Below are 18,473 nucleotides of genomic sequence, written 5' to 3' on the forward strand. Positions count from 1 at the left end.
TACGTTACTCTAAACAAACATCCTTGCCCACTTCTATACGTTCGCAATAAAGAGCTACCGAAAAGTGAAAAATGGTTTATGTAGACAGTAGCCTGACGAAAATCTTCAAACTATACTCAAACGACAAATAAATAAACAGCTTATATACAAATCTGTTTGTTTGTGTGAATGAGTAAGTGAGAGGGCTGATGGCGAAATATCGAATCAATCCTCAAAAAAAAAATATATGACTTATGACCAACAAATTGATGAATATAAACAATCCATTATATTTCGTGGTCCGATTGACCAAAGAACTTCTTTCAATTAATTAATCTTTATGTAAGGTATTTATTGAAATAAAAAAGCTAGTGTCACAAGCGGGATTCGAACCCACGACCTTCGGCTAAATACGCCACTGCTCCTTCACTTGAGCAATCATGACTTCGATCCACCCGGACCCCATCTCAACGTACAACCTTTCGAATTTACTCTCCTTATTGTCATTTTTCAATTTTCATTTCAATCAAAACCTTACCTAAAAAGATTAATTAATTGAAAAAATTAATTTGGTCAATAGACCACTAAATATAATGGATATAAAACAATCATTACACTCCACACATCAAACAATTTCTAGTCCAAATCAGTAACAATTTATTCTTCTTTTCTCTGCTAGTCCCGTCTATAATAATCCTGAAAAAATAGCTAAGCCTGAACGAAAAACCATTACCCTTTTTTTACCATTGTCGGTCCCTTTTCACCTCGAATTTTTCATTTGTATTTGGATTTAATAAGTAAACCGAAGTATATCTTCACTAAAGCTCTCCGAGGCCATTTCATTTGTCGCCGAGAATCGAATAGATTACACGACATTTGAAAAATGGGAAAAAGGAGGGAAAATTCAAAAGGTGGGTTGAGATGGGAAGTGTCCGAGTGGATCGAGGTCACGATAGCTCAAGTGGTAGAGCAGCGGGTATCTAGCCGAAGATCGTGGGTTCGAATCCCGCTCGTGTCATTGACTTTTTTATCTCAACTAAAACCTTAATTAATTGTAATAAAAAATATATTTTGTTTTGTATAAATTCACTTTTTTCCACATCCTACATGTATTTGTTAAATGTAAACAATGTTTGTTAATCCCAGGCCCTGAAGATGATCTCAATAAAGATCGAAACGTTGGCACGATAAAGAAAATGTTTTTCTGAAACCACCGTCCGAGTGGATCGAAGTTAAGATAACTTAAATGGTTTAAATGGTAGAGCAGTGGCGTATTTTGGGTTCGAATCCCGCTCGTGACACTGACTTTTTTACCTCAACCAAGCCCTTACATAAAGATTAATTAATTGAAAGAACATAAACAATACAGTAATAGCGAGAATCCTATTCTTCTACGAAAATATGAAACTGGTTTTTTGCGATTAATGAGTGACTTTGTAAAACGTTGTAAATTATGAGACAAATTACGACTACCGAAGTCGGTCGGTTGGCACTTCAATTTGTTCTGATTGGTTTCTGGCTATCGAAACGTTACATTCGCCGAAAGAGATTATCAATGTGTAATTAAATTGTGTACTTCGTTGTACCAGGGTTGTCAATTTTTTTTATCATGGACAACAGAAATTAACAGCGTTCTCATTCGACTGGAAAATTGAACGAGCACGAGAAAAGTCGAGTTTGGTATTCCGAAGGTTTTCGCGGTTTGATTGACACGTTATCGATCGTAGAAAGAGCCAATCTGCTCAAAATTTTGGGGTCCGACCAACTGTCAAATTCGATTTGCCACGAAAATCTATAATTACTTTATTTTTATTGTAGGTACCGCAACCCGTTTAGGCTTAAAAAACAAGGTTTGCCTTTGGGCCGAAACTCGCGATGCATTGTTCTTGTTTTCCCCTTATTGGTTTAGATACAATCCAACAAAATTGCGCAACCCTAAAATGCAAAAAAGTTATAAATGTGAAAATTAATTAACCAATTAATTACTTATACAGTGCAAATCGAGACGGAAGACCTGCCGTTATTTTGTTTGAGCGACGTTATTGACTTGTAATGGACAACCATAACCATAAATCGGTTAAGACCTTCCTACTCATCATAATCGGTTCCCCGTGTCCTTTAGCAAGCTAATATCCTGTAAACATGATTCAACTCCTCCATTAACACGACTGCTAAATCCCCTTTTCACATGACAATATCTGGAATTAAACCAACTTTTGGAAGATGTCGGGGGAAGGAAATGGAGCGGACGATTTCCAACATCGGACGGTGGGGGTGGAAATTACGTTTATTAGCCCCTCGCCACCCCCGGAGAAAAGTCAAATCTGTTCCTACCCCGTGACTCCACACTGCATTCCGTACTTTTTCATCGTCCCTGGTAGACGATGACATATTTTAATTTTCCAACAACCAACTACAATCTTATACTAAATTAATAGAAATTCACTAATTTCGTGGTCCTCTTGACCAATTAATATATTACAATTAATTAAGTTTTTAGTTGAGATTAATAAATCAATGGCATGAGCGGGATTCGAACCCACGATCTTCGGCTTGAATCGCCGCTGCTCTACCACTTGAGCTATCGTGACCTGGATCCACTCGGACATCAACCTCCCATCTCAACCGCACCTTTTCAATTTTCCCTCCTTTGTGCAATTTTATATTAATTGCCATTAATAGAAATACTGGAATCTCCAAAATTTATTTATTCATCCAAAAATGTTTAGAGGTCATAATTGACTATATTAATTATTTCAATTAATTTTTCTTTTTATGTAAGATCTTGGGTGACACTAACTTTTTCAACTCAACTAAGACCTTAGGGAAAAAGAATAATTAATTAAAATTTATTCATGTTTATTTTATTTCAAAATTATATTTTCATTTTAAACATGACAAGTATACATAATTTCTATTACTTTATGAAGTAAAAACAAACTCGTAGGATAACAGGACTTTCATGTTTGTTGTTGTTCATGTTGTATTATTATGGGTCAATTAAAAAATCAAAATTGTCTCGAACCAGCATTTATTGTTCTACAAAGACTGGGCAAGGAGTGGGGTGTTTTTTTTTTTGTTTTTTTTTTTTTTTGGAGGAAAGGAGTGGGGTGTTAACTCTGTTTACATTTTACAAGTTAAATGCACAACTATGTTCAGAAAAGTAAAGCCTAACGGTCTTACCCGAGCTTAGAATCTGAGCGTCGAAAGATCTGTGCTTTTTCGGGTCAAAAAAAATTAAAGACCATTAACGACGAAAAATTGGTCATGTATGCCAATTGATGATCCTCAAAGGTCAGATGTCGATAATCTGCTCAGTATCTTACCAAAACAAAATTTGTATGAAACACAATGGTGACTGTATTGTCGCCTTGGGGTAATAAGTTTTTCCTCTACCGTGGAGGAAAACAATCAAGGACTGACTGACAACAAATTGACCTAATGCGTCATCATATTAAAAAAATCCGGGATGAAAGGTCATATCGACTCATCATTTTTTAATATTGTTTGTGTAAGTATTCTTTATTCAATTGTTGTCACTGGGTAGAAGATCCCGTGGCCATCGTCTTTTTAGTCGGCGAGTAAGGTTGGAACGAATTCGTCGGGATGAGAAGATTTGACTTTGAGGATTTATAGTGGTTGGGAGGTTTGTGTAAAATTGTCGGTAACGAGAGTGGATTACATCTTGGACAAAAGGAATATTTAGGTCTATATAGGTAGTTTCGTTGGACACAAAAAGGAGCATTAAGGATTTTTCTGAGGAATATGGATTAGGCTCTTTGGATGCGTAGGATATTGGAATGTTTGGCTGAACCCCACACTTCCAGTCCATAAGTCCATATCGGCTTCACTAGGGCGATGTAAAGTAGTGTTTTGTTTAAGAGAGGTAGGTTAGAACGTCTGTCAAGGAGTAGTGAAAGTGCTCTGTAACGTTTCATAACTTCTTGTCGTTTCAGTCGTGTGTGAGGATTCCACGTCAGACGTTTGTCAATGTATAGTCCTAGGTACCGCACCTTGTCCGCAGTTGGGAGGGGTATTTGATTGAAGTAGACTCGAGGAGGGATCTTTTTGCGGAGGGTGAAGGTTATGTGAATGGATTTTTCTGGGTTGAATTTTAATATTTTTATTATTAATTAAGGTTTTCGGTTGAGATAAAAAAGTCAATGGCACGAGCGGGATTCGAACCCACGATCTTCGGTTTGATACACCGCTGCTCTACGACTTGAGCTATCGTGACCTCGATCCACTCGGACACCAACCTCCCATCTCAACCACACATTTTGAAGTTCCCCTCCTTTTTACTAGTGAATTTAATCTTTTTTTACACCATGATTCCAGTAGTGTGAGGGGTTCTTGAAGGTTTCGAGTGGAAATGACTGGATCAGAATTGCTCGAAAGAATTGCTGTATCATCTGCAAAGGTTAGGGTAGATTGAGGATAGGAGGTCTGCTATGTACACTTCGTACAGTACGGGCGCCAGAACACTGCCCTACGTTACACCAACAATAAGAAGGTGGTTTGGGGAAGACGCCGACCCTTGAATGACTCGGAAGTACCGGTCAGTGAGATAGCTTCGAAGGATAAGGTAATAGGTTGAGGGAAGGATGTCCTTGAGCGAGAACAGCAAGTCCGGGTGCCATACCATCGAAGGCCTGGGCCACATCAAAGAAGGCCCCCGAACAACGATGATAAAATAAAATATTGATGAAATAAAAGAAGAAGAATTTATTTATTTATTTTTATTTTATTTTATCGCGACCGACCAGCGCGCACAAAATGTAAATAGTTAAGGAACTATTTCTAATCGGCATAATAAACGATATAAAAACGACTATAACACTTAATCTATGTAGGGTGTGAATGCTAATTTACAAGGCTTCATTAAACAATAGTCGAAGAATTTAAACGGCATATGTCGAACATGAGTTACCATGGACAAAACACACTGAACCCATTAGGGAAGTGACGTTTCCGGTTCATCGGCTTTATTATAAAGACCCCATGATAGAATGACATGGCCTGGTCGATCTGTCTGTAGGAACGTCAATCAGGGCGGCTTCCGCATTGCCTGCCTTCGAGAGCAAGGGGTCGTGAAGAAGGGGCGGGAGGGCAGGAACGGCTCGCGGAATTTAATAAAGGCATCACGTGACTGTGTCTTATCACCTCTTATCTCTGGTCACGTGACTAGCGAAATTATGTCTTAACCGTTCCTAGCCCTCAGAAATCTTTATACGAGGCCTGGTTTCTCTTGCACTTTTTTCCCTTTGTTTCATTTTTCCCTTGAGTATTTTTACTCTTTCACACATTGACGACATTTCTAGCGGTATCAGAAAAATGACAATAAGATTGTACAAATTGTTGCGATTAACATCAATAGGACTTGAATCTGGGCTTACCTATAACGTTATCGTTTTTCAACTAGGATTGTTAAAAAGTAAAAATATAAAATAAGAATTCAGTCATTTATGCACGATTTTTCGGTATCATAGCCGGGATTCAAACCCACAGACTTCGGACAAATACACCCACTTCGATCGCCCGAGCAACAAACATTTCTAATTCCCTTTATATTGGACATACGAAAACATTTAAATTTAAAGTTATACCGTGTTTTTAATTTGAAAATATATGTGCTTGCTTAAAAGAATTTAACACTACGGTTTGCAGTAACGTGAAATAGTGCGGGGCTAATTTTGATGTCAGCCACTTTTCACGCCGTTTAACGGCCACGCGAACTGCAGTTTTACGTCTCAACTTGGAAACAAGCGAAACACTAACTTGGTAATCACCGGGCTGTTCTCTCACTTTCTCTCTCTCTCTCGTTCTCTCTCTCCCAGCTCTGCCCCTTGCCAGGTTAACGTAGTAAGAACGGATTTTACACGGCAATCGAAGTCATGAATGGCGGGCTTGAAAGGTAGACCAGATTGCTGGAAACCTGGGCCTGAATGTCAACCGACAAAACAAACGAAATGTATTAAGACAAAATAAGAAAAGTGAACAAATGAAGTCTAAAAACAAAGCTTGGGATTAAAAATAATAACTTTAAAATGACATTCACTATTTTTAGCCTCTGATTTTAAACAATTGTCTTTAAATTCACTAATTTCGTGGTCCGCTTTACCAATTAATATATTACAATTAATTACGGTTTTAAGTTGAGATAAAAAAGTCAGTGTCACGAGCGGGATTCGAACCCACGACCTTCGGCTTGATACGCCGCTACTCTACCACCGACTCCAATTCGCTCGGACACTAACTTCCCATCTCAATCCCACCTTTTTGAATTTTCCCTCCTTTTTGCCATTTTTCAAATGTCGTGAAATCTGTATGATTCTCGGCGACAAATGAAATGGCCAAGGAGAGCTTTATTGAAGTATACTTCATTTTAAATCATTAAATTCACTATGTTTCGTGGTCCGCTTGACCAATTAATAACATTCAATTAATTAAGATTTTAAGTTGAGATAAAAAAAGTCAGTGTCACGAGCGGGATTGTTGTGTTTTTCATTGTGTTTTCAAAATTGAGCTGGTTGTATAGAAAGAAGCAACGTTAAATAGCAAAAAATTACAAATTGGGCACTATGGATATAAAAGAGACAAAGAGAAGTTCCAAAACTGACAGCTTATTAAAACTATTTTTCGAAAGACATGTGGTACGTTGGAATAGAAAAGATAGATTAATTTCGATAGACGCCTAAAAACGTGTCGGCTCCTAGGGCTCATTGGCAAGATCGCGCGGACATCTCTAACATTTTCGACCTAATATCATAAAATTTGTTTTTATTAAATCGGTGATCTTATGGATGGCCTCCCCCTTGTAAGAATTTAATACTTTTAATTCGCTTTAAGAGAAAAGTCAAGCTCACTTATGCTCTCTGAACTGTACCTTTTATTTATATAGATGTTTCATTTATTGATTCATTTTGAAATTAAATCGATGTGTAGTGTAAATGTTACAAGTGAATAACTATATCCAACTCCCCTAGTTTAGGTTATTACCATCAAAATTGGTCTGATGTGTATACAGAGGTTTTTCATAAAGCTTGTGGTATTTTAACAGTGTGTATCTTTTGGGCTATGCTTTTCCTTCCTAGGAGTAAGAATGTCAGTCTGCAATGGCTTCTTCCTGGCAATAGCTGCAAAGGTTTGTCATGTCATATGCCTAAGATTAACAAGTCCTATGATTAATTAGGTATCGTTTGTTTCTACGCTTCCTCAAGCTGAAACCCCAATCAAACATGTTTGATAAAATAGCTGACGCCCATCTCTCCTAATGCAAATTTCAAGTTCATTTAGATTGCATTTTGAAACCAAAACTGAGAATAAACTTAAATCTTACAAAATAATTTACCGTACTGTACCTCCTTACTAAATTGGTCTATTGTACGTCTAGAACTTTTTCCCTTGGCTTAAGGCTTTTAAACGGTATCTTTCAGGTTTTGACTTTTGCTTCCTAGAATTAGAAATCCCTTCAGCAAATGCTTTTTTCTTGCAATAGCTGCGAAAGTTTGTCATATGCCATATGTCTAAGATTAAACGTCGTATGATTAATAGCTCGATCGTTTGTTTCTACACCTGATCATGTTAAAATCCCAATTAAGCATATTTGATAAAATAGCTAACGCCCATCCCTCCCAACGCAAATTTTAATTTCATTTAGATTGGATAAACCAAAAACTGAGAATAAACTTAAACCTAAGAAAATAGTTTACCGCACTGTACCTCCTCACCGAATTGGTCTAGAACTTTTTCACTAGTCTTAAGGTTTTAAACGGTGTCTATCTTTCAGGTTTTGACTTTTACTTCCTAGAATTAGAAATCTCTTCAGCAAATGCTTCTTCCTTGCAATAGCTGCAAAAGTTTGTCATATGCCATATGTCTAAGATTAAACGTACAAAGATTAGTAGCTCTATCGTTTGTTACTATGCCTCATCACGCTGAAATCCCAATCAAGCAAATTTGATAAAATAGCTGACGCCCATCGCTCCTAATGCAAATTTTAAGTTCATTTATAAACCGAAAACTGAGAATAAACATAAACCTAAGAAAATAGTTTACCGCACTGTACCTCCTCACCAAATTGGTCTATGGTAAGTCTAGGACTTTTTCCCTATGCTTAAGGCTTTTAAACGTGTCTATCTTTCAAGTTTAGACTTTTGCTTCCTAGAACTAGGAATCTCATTCACCAAAGGCTTCTTCCTTGCAATAGCTACATAGGTTTGTCATATGCCATATGTCCCCAAATTTGCAGTGTACAGCCAGCAGTTCTACTATAATGATACAATCTTTAACGCTTCTTTAAACTACTATCTTTAGTAGTAGTCTCTGCAATAGTCCTTCTAAGCTGCTGTATTAAAGTTTCATTCAGTATGCCAGACATTTTTACACGAATTTTAATAGATGTTAGGACAGTAGAAGTGTTATGTGTATGTATCATGCTAATATGATTTTGAACAAACAAAATATATAATTGCTAGTATTCTCATTATCAATCAATCTATCAAATTATATTTATTAATTAATTTTGTTTAAAAACATTTAAGGACTAAAGACAAAGATAGGCTGTTAAATCGATTGACATCAAGGGCTATTGTTTTCAAATTTTAATAATAATTTATTGAATCAATTATGATAAAATATCTTGATTTGAGCACCGATAAAGTTTTGCATGTTAATAGGACCGGTAGATAGAAGGAAAAAGTGAAATTTTAAGTCCAAAAAGAGGTTTGTTACGAAAAGACACTGAAGTGTTTCTATGCACGGGAATCCGCTTCGGTCAGCTGTTTCTTATTGACGTGCACCTTCTTTGGTTCATTTTTTATCTGCAAAATATTTATTGGCTGATTGAGTTTGTCCGCCTGTCGACACACTTTGAGTGCGGGGGCGTCTGACACGTCCGAAACTTTCCCCAAAGAGAAGCACAGTCATCACGTTACAACCCTTTTGCACGTTTGACATTTTTTCCTGGCCAATCAGACGTTATTGAAAATTTCAACCCTTTTATACGTAATACAGAAAAAGAACGAAAAACGATGATAACAGTTTGACCAATGTTAGCAAATTCGAGTTAAAAAATTTCTGTCTTAATAAGTCCCTGTTGTATTGTATTATTAAATTAAATTAAAAATTAATAAAATTAATTTTAGTTGTCCAACTTAAAATCCTTACAAGTCACTAAAGTAACGTTGTTATTCATCGCATACTGAAAGTGTTTTATACCAGATAAATGTAATGTTATTTGAAAGGAGATGTTCTTGGAAGGGTAAAGGATAATCTAGCGATTAATATAAGGTTTAGTCCAACAAAAAGGCGCTTTTCGGGGGGAAAATTCCGTGGATGCATTGTAATCTCGAGCTTATATCTGACTTAGAAGACGGCCACAACTATCCAGCGCAATATTTGGCTACAACTCTGGCTAAAACCGGAGCTCTATTGCTTTCTTGTTCGTCCCTTTTTGCTCCCCTCTTTCCCTATAATGCGGCTTCTGAAGGGATAAGAGATGGGCCGGCCCTTGGGTAAATTATGGCTCTTGTTTCCACTTAGTTTAAAGTCAATGTTTACAATTTTTTTCTACACATAATTTGTTGAAGCAAAGTTACAATCTAAAGGGTTGTCAAGTTGTATCATGTATATACAGTATCTACTAATTTGCATGCCGATTATTTTTGTCGAAGGTAAACAAATAAAATCTTCTTCGCCTGTCCTGAATGAAATTTACGTGTCGTTAAATAGCGAAAAAGCTAAAACTAATTTTTACAAATAATTCCAAATTATTTCTTCATCGAAAACTCACTGAATTGTTAAAATAAAAGCCACGTTAGCTGTGTAAAATATTGAACCAGTGGATTACATAATAACCAAGTCTTTCAATTAATTAAGGTTTGTAGTTGAGATAAAAATGTCAGTGTCACGAGTGGGATTCGAACCCACGATCTTCGGCGAGATACGCCGCTACTCTACCACTTGAGCTAACGTGACTTCGATCCACTCGGACACTACTTGAACGTAGAGAACTTCCAATCTCAACCTCACCTCTCGAATTTTCCCTTCTTTTTGCCATTTTTCAAATGTCGTGTAATCTATTTGATTCTCGGCGACGAATGAATTTTATCTCAACTAAAAACCTTAATTAATTGAAAGATATTAATTGGTCACCACGAAAGCTAGTGAATTTAATAAGTTAAATGAAGTATAACTTCACTAAAGCTCTCCGTGGCCATTGCATTTGTCGCCGAGAATCAAATAGATTACACGACATTTGAAAAATGGCAAAAAGGAGGGAAAATTCAAAAGGTGGGTTGAGATGGGAAGTTAGTGTCCGAGTGGATCGAAGTCACGATAGCTCAAGTGGTAGAGCAGCGGCGTATATATTAGCATCTGTTCTCGCGGATATGAAATTTATATAATTTCCCTGGCTTGTAAAAAACTAGCTATTAAGTTTAAACTTCATATCTAACAATTAATTAAGGTAATTGGTTGAGATGAAAAAAAAGGTAATGGGACGAGAGGGATTCGAACCCACGACCTTCGGCTAGACACGCCGCTGCTCTACCACCTGAGCTATCGTGACCTCGATCCACTCGGACATCAACTCCCCATCCCAACCCCACCTTATGAGTTTTCCCACATTTTGCCATTTTTTTTCATCTCAACCAATTACCTTAATTAATTGTAAAGTATTAATTGGTCAAGCGGACCACGAAATTAGTGAACTTCATATCTAAGTTAATTAAGAGCCTGATAATGAGATATTTTCGCTTGGTATTATAAATGCTAAAGAGAATCTGTACCATTACTTGAGTAGATGCCAACATTTGGAAGACGTACATATCCACTACTTTGGTAAATTTAGCCATTGTACCAATAAAATTATTTCCTGCTCGATCGAACAAACAAATCATTATTCTGATGTTTAGTATGACTTTCATTGTTGGTTTGATTCGTCATCGGTACCAACAAATTTCAAGTGTATAACACATCAAAGCCCACAGTAAAATATCACAAATTATCATTTATTGATGTTCTATTTTACTTTAAAAATTTCTTTATAAGTCTTAACAAATTAGCATAAGAGTATAAATTTAAACCTTTTATTTTTCATTTGAAGGATTTCCGGCAAAAACCTCCCATCACAATAAATTCTCATACACACTATGTGCAGTTGCTGGAGTAAGGTAGCCCACAGTCAGCATACGTCACTGTCGTATATGCGTAATATTATTCGTAAACCGGGCCGAAGATTTATCTTCTGAACAATTTGTCAATACATCGTCTAAAGCCAACTGAAAAAAAGATACATATTGTTATGTTAACACGAAACAATGTAACATTATTAATTTATTAGTAATAAGCTTGGTGAGGTTTTATATTTGATATTTTCCAATGTGGCTTACTAGACAACAAAGCTTGTGATAATTTAGTAAAAACAGAATTATACCATTCACCTTTAGAATTACTATTTCACGTACATAAGGATCAACCTACTAGTAATAAAAGACATACATATTCCTTATTTTTAAATAAGTGAGATTTTAGTGCAATAAATTCCACTGTATGTGCAATCGATTTGGAACATTTTAGTAAATTAAAAATTGATGATGCTTTTTGTATTTTCTCGTTTTTATACAATCACAAATTGATATAAACAGCCAACTAAAATAATTTACGATTCTACCTTTCCCCTCTGGTTCACTCATGACTTTAAAATGTTGGTATTGCGAAAAGTGCAGGTCATAGGCAGTATAAATTTACACTATTTTTAAGAGACTATAAGCAGTTTTCGAATCTAAAAATGAGGTGTAAATGCTTAAGAAAACAAGTGCATTCTGTCTATATCAATAATATTGGAAGATGGTTTAGAAATGCAAGTAGAATAAATAAATTTTAGAACTTTTTAAACGTGTTAAAAAGTTCAATTTTCTCCTGATAAAATGTTTTTCAATAACTTAGAAGCCTCTGATATGCTTTCAATTTCCAATCTCTTTGCAAATCATTTTTCCAGCGTTCTTCTTTAATTCTTTAACATTATCAACTCCTTAAGTTTATGGATATAAATCCTCTTACCTAGCATAACTCTATCTAGAATAACTGTTACCCCTTGAAGTATTAAAGATACTCTCATCTCTAATAGTAAGTAAAGGTGCTGGACGAGATGGGATACATAATAAAATATAAAAATATTACAAACTTGCAATTTCTCCCATTTTAGTTTCACTTTTTAATAAATCCATATCTACAGACATTTTTCCTTACGTATTTAAAAATATTTACATAGTTCCGGTTTTTAAAAGTGGTAATAACAGTAATAATTGTAATTATAGACCAATTTGTAACCTGCTGTAGACAAAGTTTTTGAAAATATATTAAATTCCTTAAACATAAATAAGGACGTCATTAAAACGTTATAAGTTTTCGAGCAACTTACGAAATTTCTCAAGGGTCGCACTTATTGCCTTTTCTTTTTAAAATCTACATAAACGGTATCTCTGATTGTCTTCCATACGTTATGACCTTTTTTTTGCAGATGATTTAAAAATATTTCTAACAATTAATTCTGTTTCTGACTGCTTACAACTTCAACATGCCTTAGTAAAACTTAATAATTGGTGTCCAACTAATAATATTCTTTTAAATTCTGACAAATTTTATTTTTGATTAGATTTCGTGGTCCGCTTGACCAAATAAAATGAATCAATGAAATCAAATGAAAAATGGCAAAAAGGAGGAAAAATGCAAAAAAGGTGGGGTTGAGATGGGAAGTTAGTGTCCGAGTGGATCGAAGACACGATAGCTCAAGTGGTAGAGCAGCGGCGTATCTAGCCGAAGGTCGTGGGTTCGAATCCCGGTTGTAACACTGACTTTTTTATCTCAACCAAAACCTTTATTAATGGAAAAGAATTCTGACAAATGTTCAGTTATGACTTTCCATAAAACAAAATCTCCTATCAAATTTACCTACGCTATATCAGACCCGTACCTAATTAGACGTGAAATTGTTAAAATTTTTGGCATTATTATTGAACTTTCACACACTGATTAATAAAACTATTGCTAAAGCAATTAAAAATTCAGGATTTATTGGACAAATATTACATTACTGTTCACTGTTTTGGGCTCCCTTTCAATCCACCCACATCAGTGGCATAGAAGTGATTTAAAAAAGATTTTTACGTCTGATACATTACAAAACAATCTGAGCATACACCGTACTCATCGTTAATGTCGGTTCTGAAACTGACTGTTCTGTACATAGCAAATTCTTTGATTATATATTATTTTATAAATATTACATTCCTTAACTTATTGTTCATTGCTGCTTAACCGAATTAACGTTCATGATCTTATCATTCCAGAAGTCAAATAACATACTACTTATCATGCCAAATTTAGTTTTATACCAAGAACAACAAATTTGTGAAACTCGTTCGAAAATAGAAACATTTAATGTCTGTTTAAGCAAATTTTTTTATTAGAAAATTAAATATTGTATCATTAATATAATTAATTAATTAAACTTTATGTAAGCTATGGGCTGAAATGACAAAGTTAGTGTCACGAGCGGGATTCGAACCCACGACCTTCGGCTAGATACGCCGCTGCTCTACCACTTGAGCTATTGTGACTTCGATCCACTCGGACACCCACTTCCCATTTCAACCTACCTTTCGAATTTTCCCTCCTTCTTGGCATTTTTCAAGATTGAGATGACAGCACTCGTGGTGGAGCAGCGGCGTATTTTGCCAAAGGTCGTGAGTTCGAATCAAGTGCGTGACATTAAGTTTTTCATTTTAACCAAGACCCTACATAAACATTAATTAATTGAAAAAAGTTATTTGGTCAATTGAACCAGGAAATAAAATGAATATAATTAATATTGAATTGTATTATAATTAATAATTGATAATTATATAGGTTTAATACACATTGCAAATCGTTTTTGTTCTTTATTATTATAAATATTTTAAAATTTATGTTCCGTTATAACCTTAATACTTTTATAATATACATTATATATACATTCTTAATTGAGAACCCGTAAATAAATAAATATACGTATTTCAATTTTTTTTCACTGTGCATGTGTTGGGCTTAATAAATTATGGCTTAAATGGCTTGGGTGGAAGACAAATACCGGTTCAATTATGATGACAGAGCAACATATGTTCAGCAGGGTCTGATCATTATAGATCCGGTAGCGACATAAAGCTTAGTCGACTTGTCATTCTCTTTCCATAACAAGTTAAGAATATCATGCACAAATGCAAAATATTGATCAAACTCTAGTTTAATTTGTGTTGAATTATTAATTATAGGTTACTGGTTGTGCTCAGTGCAGTATTGCTTAAAAGTAATAAACACGCTGGTCTGACAAAAAGGTCTGGCGTATCCGGCTGCACGAGATTGAATTCTATTTCGTTGTCGTCGTCCCAACTGTGCCCGTGTTCGGTTCCGGTTTGTAGATGTGACTCATGCAAATGCTCATTAGAAAGATTGCAACGGCTGCAGCCGTCAAAAGGCGGAGGGAAGCGGCTGTCAAGGCGACATTTCACATACCCTCAGCCCCGGAACGACGTTCCCTTTCTTCGGCCGACAAGAAATAATTGACAGGCTCCTTTCGGGGATTCGATGCGGAAACCCACCAAAAAAAGACATTTCTCTTAAAAACGAATCCATTTTACGCGAATTTCACACTTGATATTATCGATGGAACATATATTGATGAAACGCACCCTTAAAACCCATCTTCAAAATCTCGAACTTATCTCCAGTACTGGAGACTCAAGATCAATAAAAAAAAGTCCCAACATATAAAGTAAACGTGTAAACGACCATCTCCTATCTATTTTTACCATACTTCAGCATAAGCATGTGATACTTTGAACTGCAATTGAACAAAATGCTCAAACGGATTGCTACACAATTAATACAAATGCTGAAGAGAATGTCAAACAAAAGTACCAAGTTGACAGTGGTGGCTGGTCAACAGAGACCGTTAGTGCGTCCTTCTATTCTCGCTAATTTTTGTCCCACTCGTGACAGTTTCGAATTTACGCCATCATCAGTGAAGAACTGTAGCTACAGCTTACTTCACATCGCCTTAATACGGACCAACGGACATCAGCCGCGTTCCATCAACAACGAAATTAAATCCCTAGAATCCAAAATTCAAAAAACCTAACATTTCCTCTTCGTTACCGATCATACTCTCATCTGAACATAAGTAGGTTTAAAACCTGGCCCGTGGCTGTTAATAGGCTTTTAATCTAAACTATCTTCCATCCCCTGATTTTAATTTACGGCTTATCTAACATAATACATTCAAACTTTGTACCATTGCAAAAGTTAGAGGCTTAGATGGCCACACGACCGTCATACAGGGCAATGTCGACACTCTTGGGATTTGATCGTGTTTCCATAGCCCAATTGTCAATATATTGGATGAAAGCCGGTCATAATATATATATTGTGTGTGTGTGTGTGTTAATGTTTCCATTTTTACCTTTTTTTTGTAGAAAAATTATACAGCCTCCCCCCCCCCCAACTTCAAAAATTTCAAATATGACCCTACGCTTCCTGACATCATTTTAAACGATTTTTTTACACTGAAAACAATGGTGTAATCGGATTTTAAATTGGTCAAAAAATGAAGCCGGGTCCAGACGAGTGTAATGTAACACGTAACCTAACGCGTAATGCAAGGCGAATTCTTTGTGTGGACGCTACTACGAGCATTACATGTAACGCTCGCCCAACCGTTCGACCGGATCCATCGGGGTGTCGGTTTTTTGTGCGAACACAAAGGCGCTCGCAGTTCTCGTTTGGACGGCGTTCGTGACAGTTGTGCAGTGTGGACGTTCATGATGTGGAGTGACGAACAGTCGCTTGAACTTATTGGTTTATACCAAGGAAAACCAGAAATTTGGAATCCTAAAAACCCGGATTATTTCAAAAAAAATCTGAAAAACGATGCATGGAGTGAAATTGCCCTTTCATTGGGAAGAGAAGTAGAAGAATGCAAGAACAAAATTATTAGTTTGCTGGCTTCACATCGAAGGGAAAGAGGGAAAGTAAAGAAGAGTCAAGGTACCGGAACAGGTATGTTTTATTATAATTATTTTATTGTATTATTATTATTTCGTAAACTTGTTTTATTATTATTCCATATACATTCATACATACTTATCGTATAGGTTATTTCTCCATAGAAGTATCCATATGATGTTAGTTGCTTCCTGGTTTTCTTTAGTTTCGAATGTAATAATAAATAAAAAATTTATTTATTATTTATTCAAAATATTCATCCTTTTTTACAGGTGTTGATGAAACATACAAAAGTACATGGTTTGCTTACGAGGCGCTCGCATTTTTAGGGGACAGAAATAACCCAAGAAAACGTCTTAATACTGAGGTAACTGCATACAGCTTGTCTTTTTGGATGAAAAAAAGAAAAAAAATCCACTTAACAATACGTACTCTGCCAAGAAACTTTGCCCTCTTCTAGAAAATAGTCAGTAAACTCAATTCTGATTTGTTTTGCGGGACAAAAATAAAAAAAGTCATTTGATTTGTTATTTACTAATCACATTTCATGTTTAAACTGCTTGCCTTGCGAAAAGAAGCAAAGGTTTGCACTTTTTAACCATTCTTCGCCGGTGCTCAGAGCGATAGTCCAGGGGAGATGGATTGACAAGCATTTTCTATCCTTTGCCGCAGTTCTTCAACTAAGGTTGCTGGGTTATAATAGGCGTAGACACTGTTTTTTAAATGAACCCACAGAAAATAGTCACATGGAGTTAATCGGGTGATCGAAAATGCCAACGGATCGGGCCATGAGGACCACCTACCCGGATGTGACGATTCAAATAACGTCTCACCTGCAAAGAATTGTGCGCGGAGCATCCAACAAGCTACAGAATCATTCTTTGTCGTTGTTGCAGAGGAACATCATCTAATGGTGTTCGTAAAACCTCCCTCAAGAAATTGAGGAACTGAGCTCCATTTGAATTATTTTCGTAGAAATAAGGCCCAATTGATTTATTTCCGAGAAGTCCACACCAAATGTTGATTCTGTGAACCACCTGATGATGACAAGAGTACAAAATTCTCATATATTCCTCAGCCTACGTTCGAAAATTCCAGCGGTTTAGTTCATTAAACTTGGATTCATCAGTTCATAGGATGTATGGAAGTACGTTTTCTTCATCCTCCCAAATCGACCTTTGTGCAAGAAACGTTAAACGCCTGTCATAATCAGAGTCCCGAAATCTCTGGACAAAATGAGAACGATACAGGTTAAAATTAGTCCGGTGTATATCTCTAATTGAAAAACTTCTTGACGCCCCTTTGTCATCTTTTGATCAATTTAAAATCCGATTGAACCATTGGTTTCAGCCTAAAAAATCCTATGATGTGTCAGGGTGTATAGGGTAGTGTTTAAAATTTTGAATTTGAACTGGGCCTCAGGTACCCTGTATACTTTTTCTACGAAAAAGGTAAAATTTGAAGCTAGACTAAAATATGTTAAACACTTTTTTTTGTAGCGTCATTGGTTCAAGAGAGATTCAGCTGGGCCATCTACAAAGGACATCCTGTATACAGGGTGGCCCAATCGATTCAGCCACACTTCCAGATATTATAGGAAATTGAACGCTGAGTAAAAAATGTCCTATGAACCTCTGTCCGCAAACCCTTCAATTCCGAGCTACAGACAAAAAACCATGAAAAACCCATGAAAAACCACGTTTTTTTACCTTATTCGTGAAATTGTTAGTAAACCGTTAGCCTGACCGTAAAATAGCTCGAAACAACATCTGTAGAGGATTAATTTCTGCGTCGAATGAAATTAAAACCAGCCTGATCGGCTGTAAATTTCATTTTTGGCGATTTTACGAAGTTAGGATGGGAAGGGGTACACAAAATTCACCATTTCTGAAATTTTTATCGAAAATTCACAACTTGAACTGTTTTCTGACGGGTACCCCCTACTGATCGAAATAATATATGGAAAATCTGAACGGCTAACCCATCGCCTCATTTTTGGCGATTTTTCGAAGTTAGGAGGCCCCTTCCCCTCCTAACTTCGAAAAATCGCCAAAAATGAAATTTTCAGCCGATCAGGCTGGTTTTAATTTCATTCGACGCTGAAATTAATCCTCTACAGATGTTGTTTCGAGCTGTTTTATGGTCAGGCTAACGGTTTACTAACAATTTCACGAATAAGGTAAAAAAACGTGGTTTATCATGTTTTTTTGCCTGTAGCTCGGAATTGAAGGGTTTGCGGACATAGGTTCATAGGACCTTTTTTACTCAGCGTTCAATTTCCTATTAGATCTGGAAGTGTGTTTGAATCGATTTGGGCCACACACACACAACACTCACACACAAATATATATATATATATATATACATAGTGCGTGTATGTGTGGCTATAATATTTTATATATATATACACACACACACTTGATATTTAATCTCATGTGATAAGAACATCGAAT

General features: G+C 36.1%; 2 protein-coding genes across 2 annotated transcripts in view; both read left to right on the forward strand.

Moving 5' to 3' along the window:
- LOC106668392 overlaps positions 1 to 18,473 on the forward strand; it is a 561,179-nt gene that overhangs the window by 288,051 nt on the left and 254,655 nt on the right. The gene's annotated exons all lie outside the window — the stretch shown is intronic.
- LOC106668474 lies at positions 15,636 to 16,512 on the forward strand. Its single transcript, XM_014397277.2, has 2 exons — positions 15,636 to 16,074; positions 16,293 to 16,512. Exons 1-2 carry the CDS (start codon positions 15,672 to 15,674, stop codon positions 16,478 to 16,480), a joined length of 591 nt encoding a protein of 196 aa, XP_014252763.1. The 5' UTR covers positions 15,636 to 15,671; the 3' UTR covers positions 16,481 to 16,512.

This window comes from Cimex lectularius, unplaced genomic scaffold (assembly GCF_000648675.2).
Source record: "Cimex lectularius strain Harlan isolate CLEC.00 unplaced genomic scaffold, Clec_2.1 scaffold36, whole genome shotgun sequence".
Lineage (NCBI taxonomy): Eukaryota > Metazoa > Arthropoda > Insecta > Hemiptera > Cimicidae > Cimex > Cimex lectularius.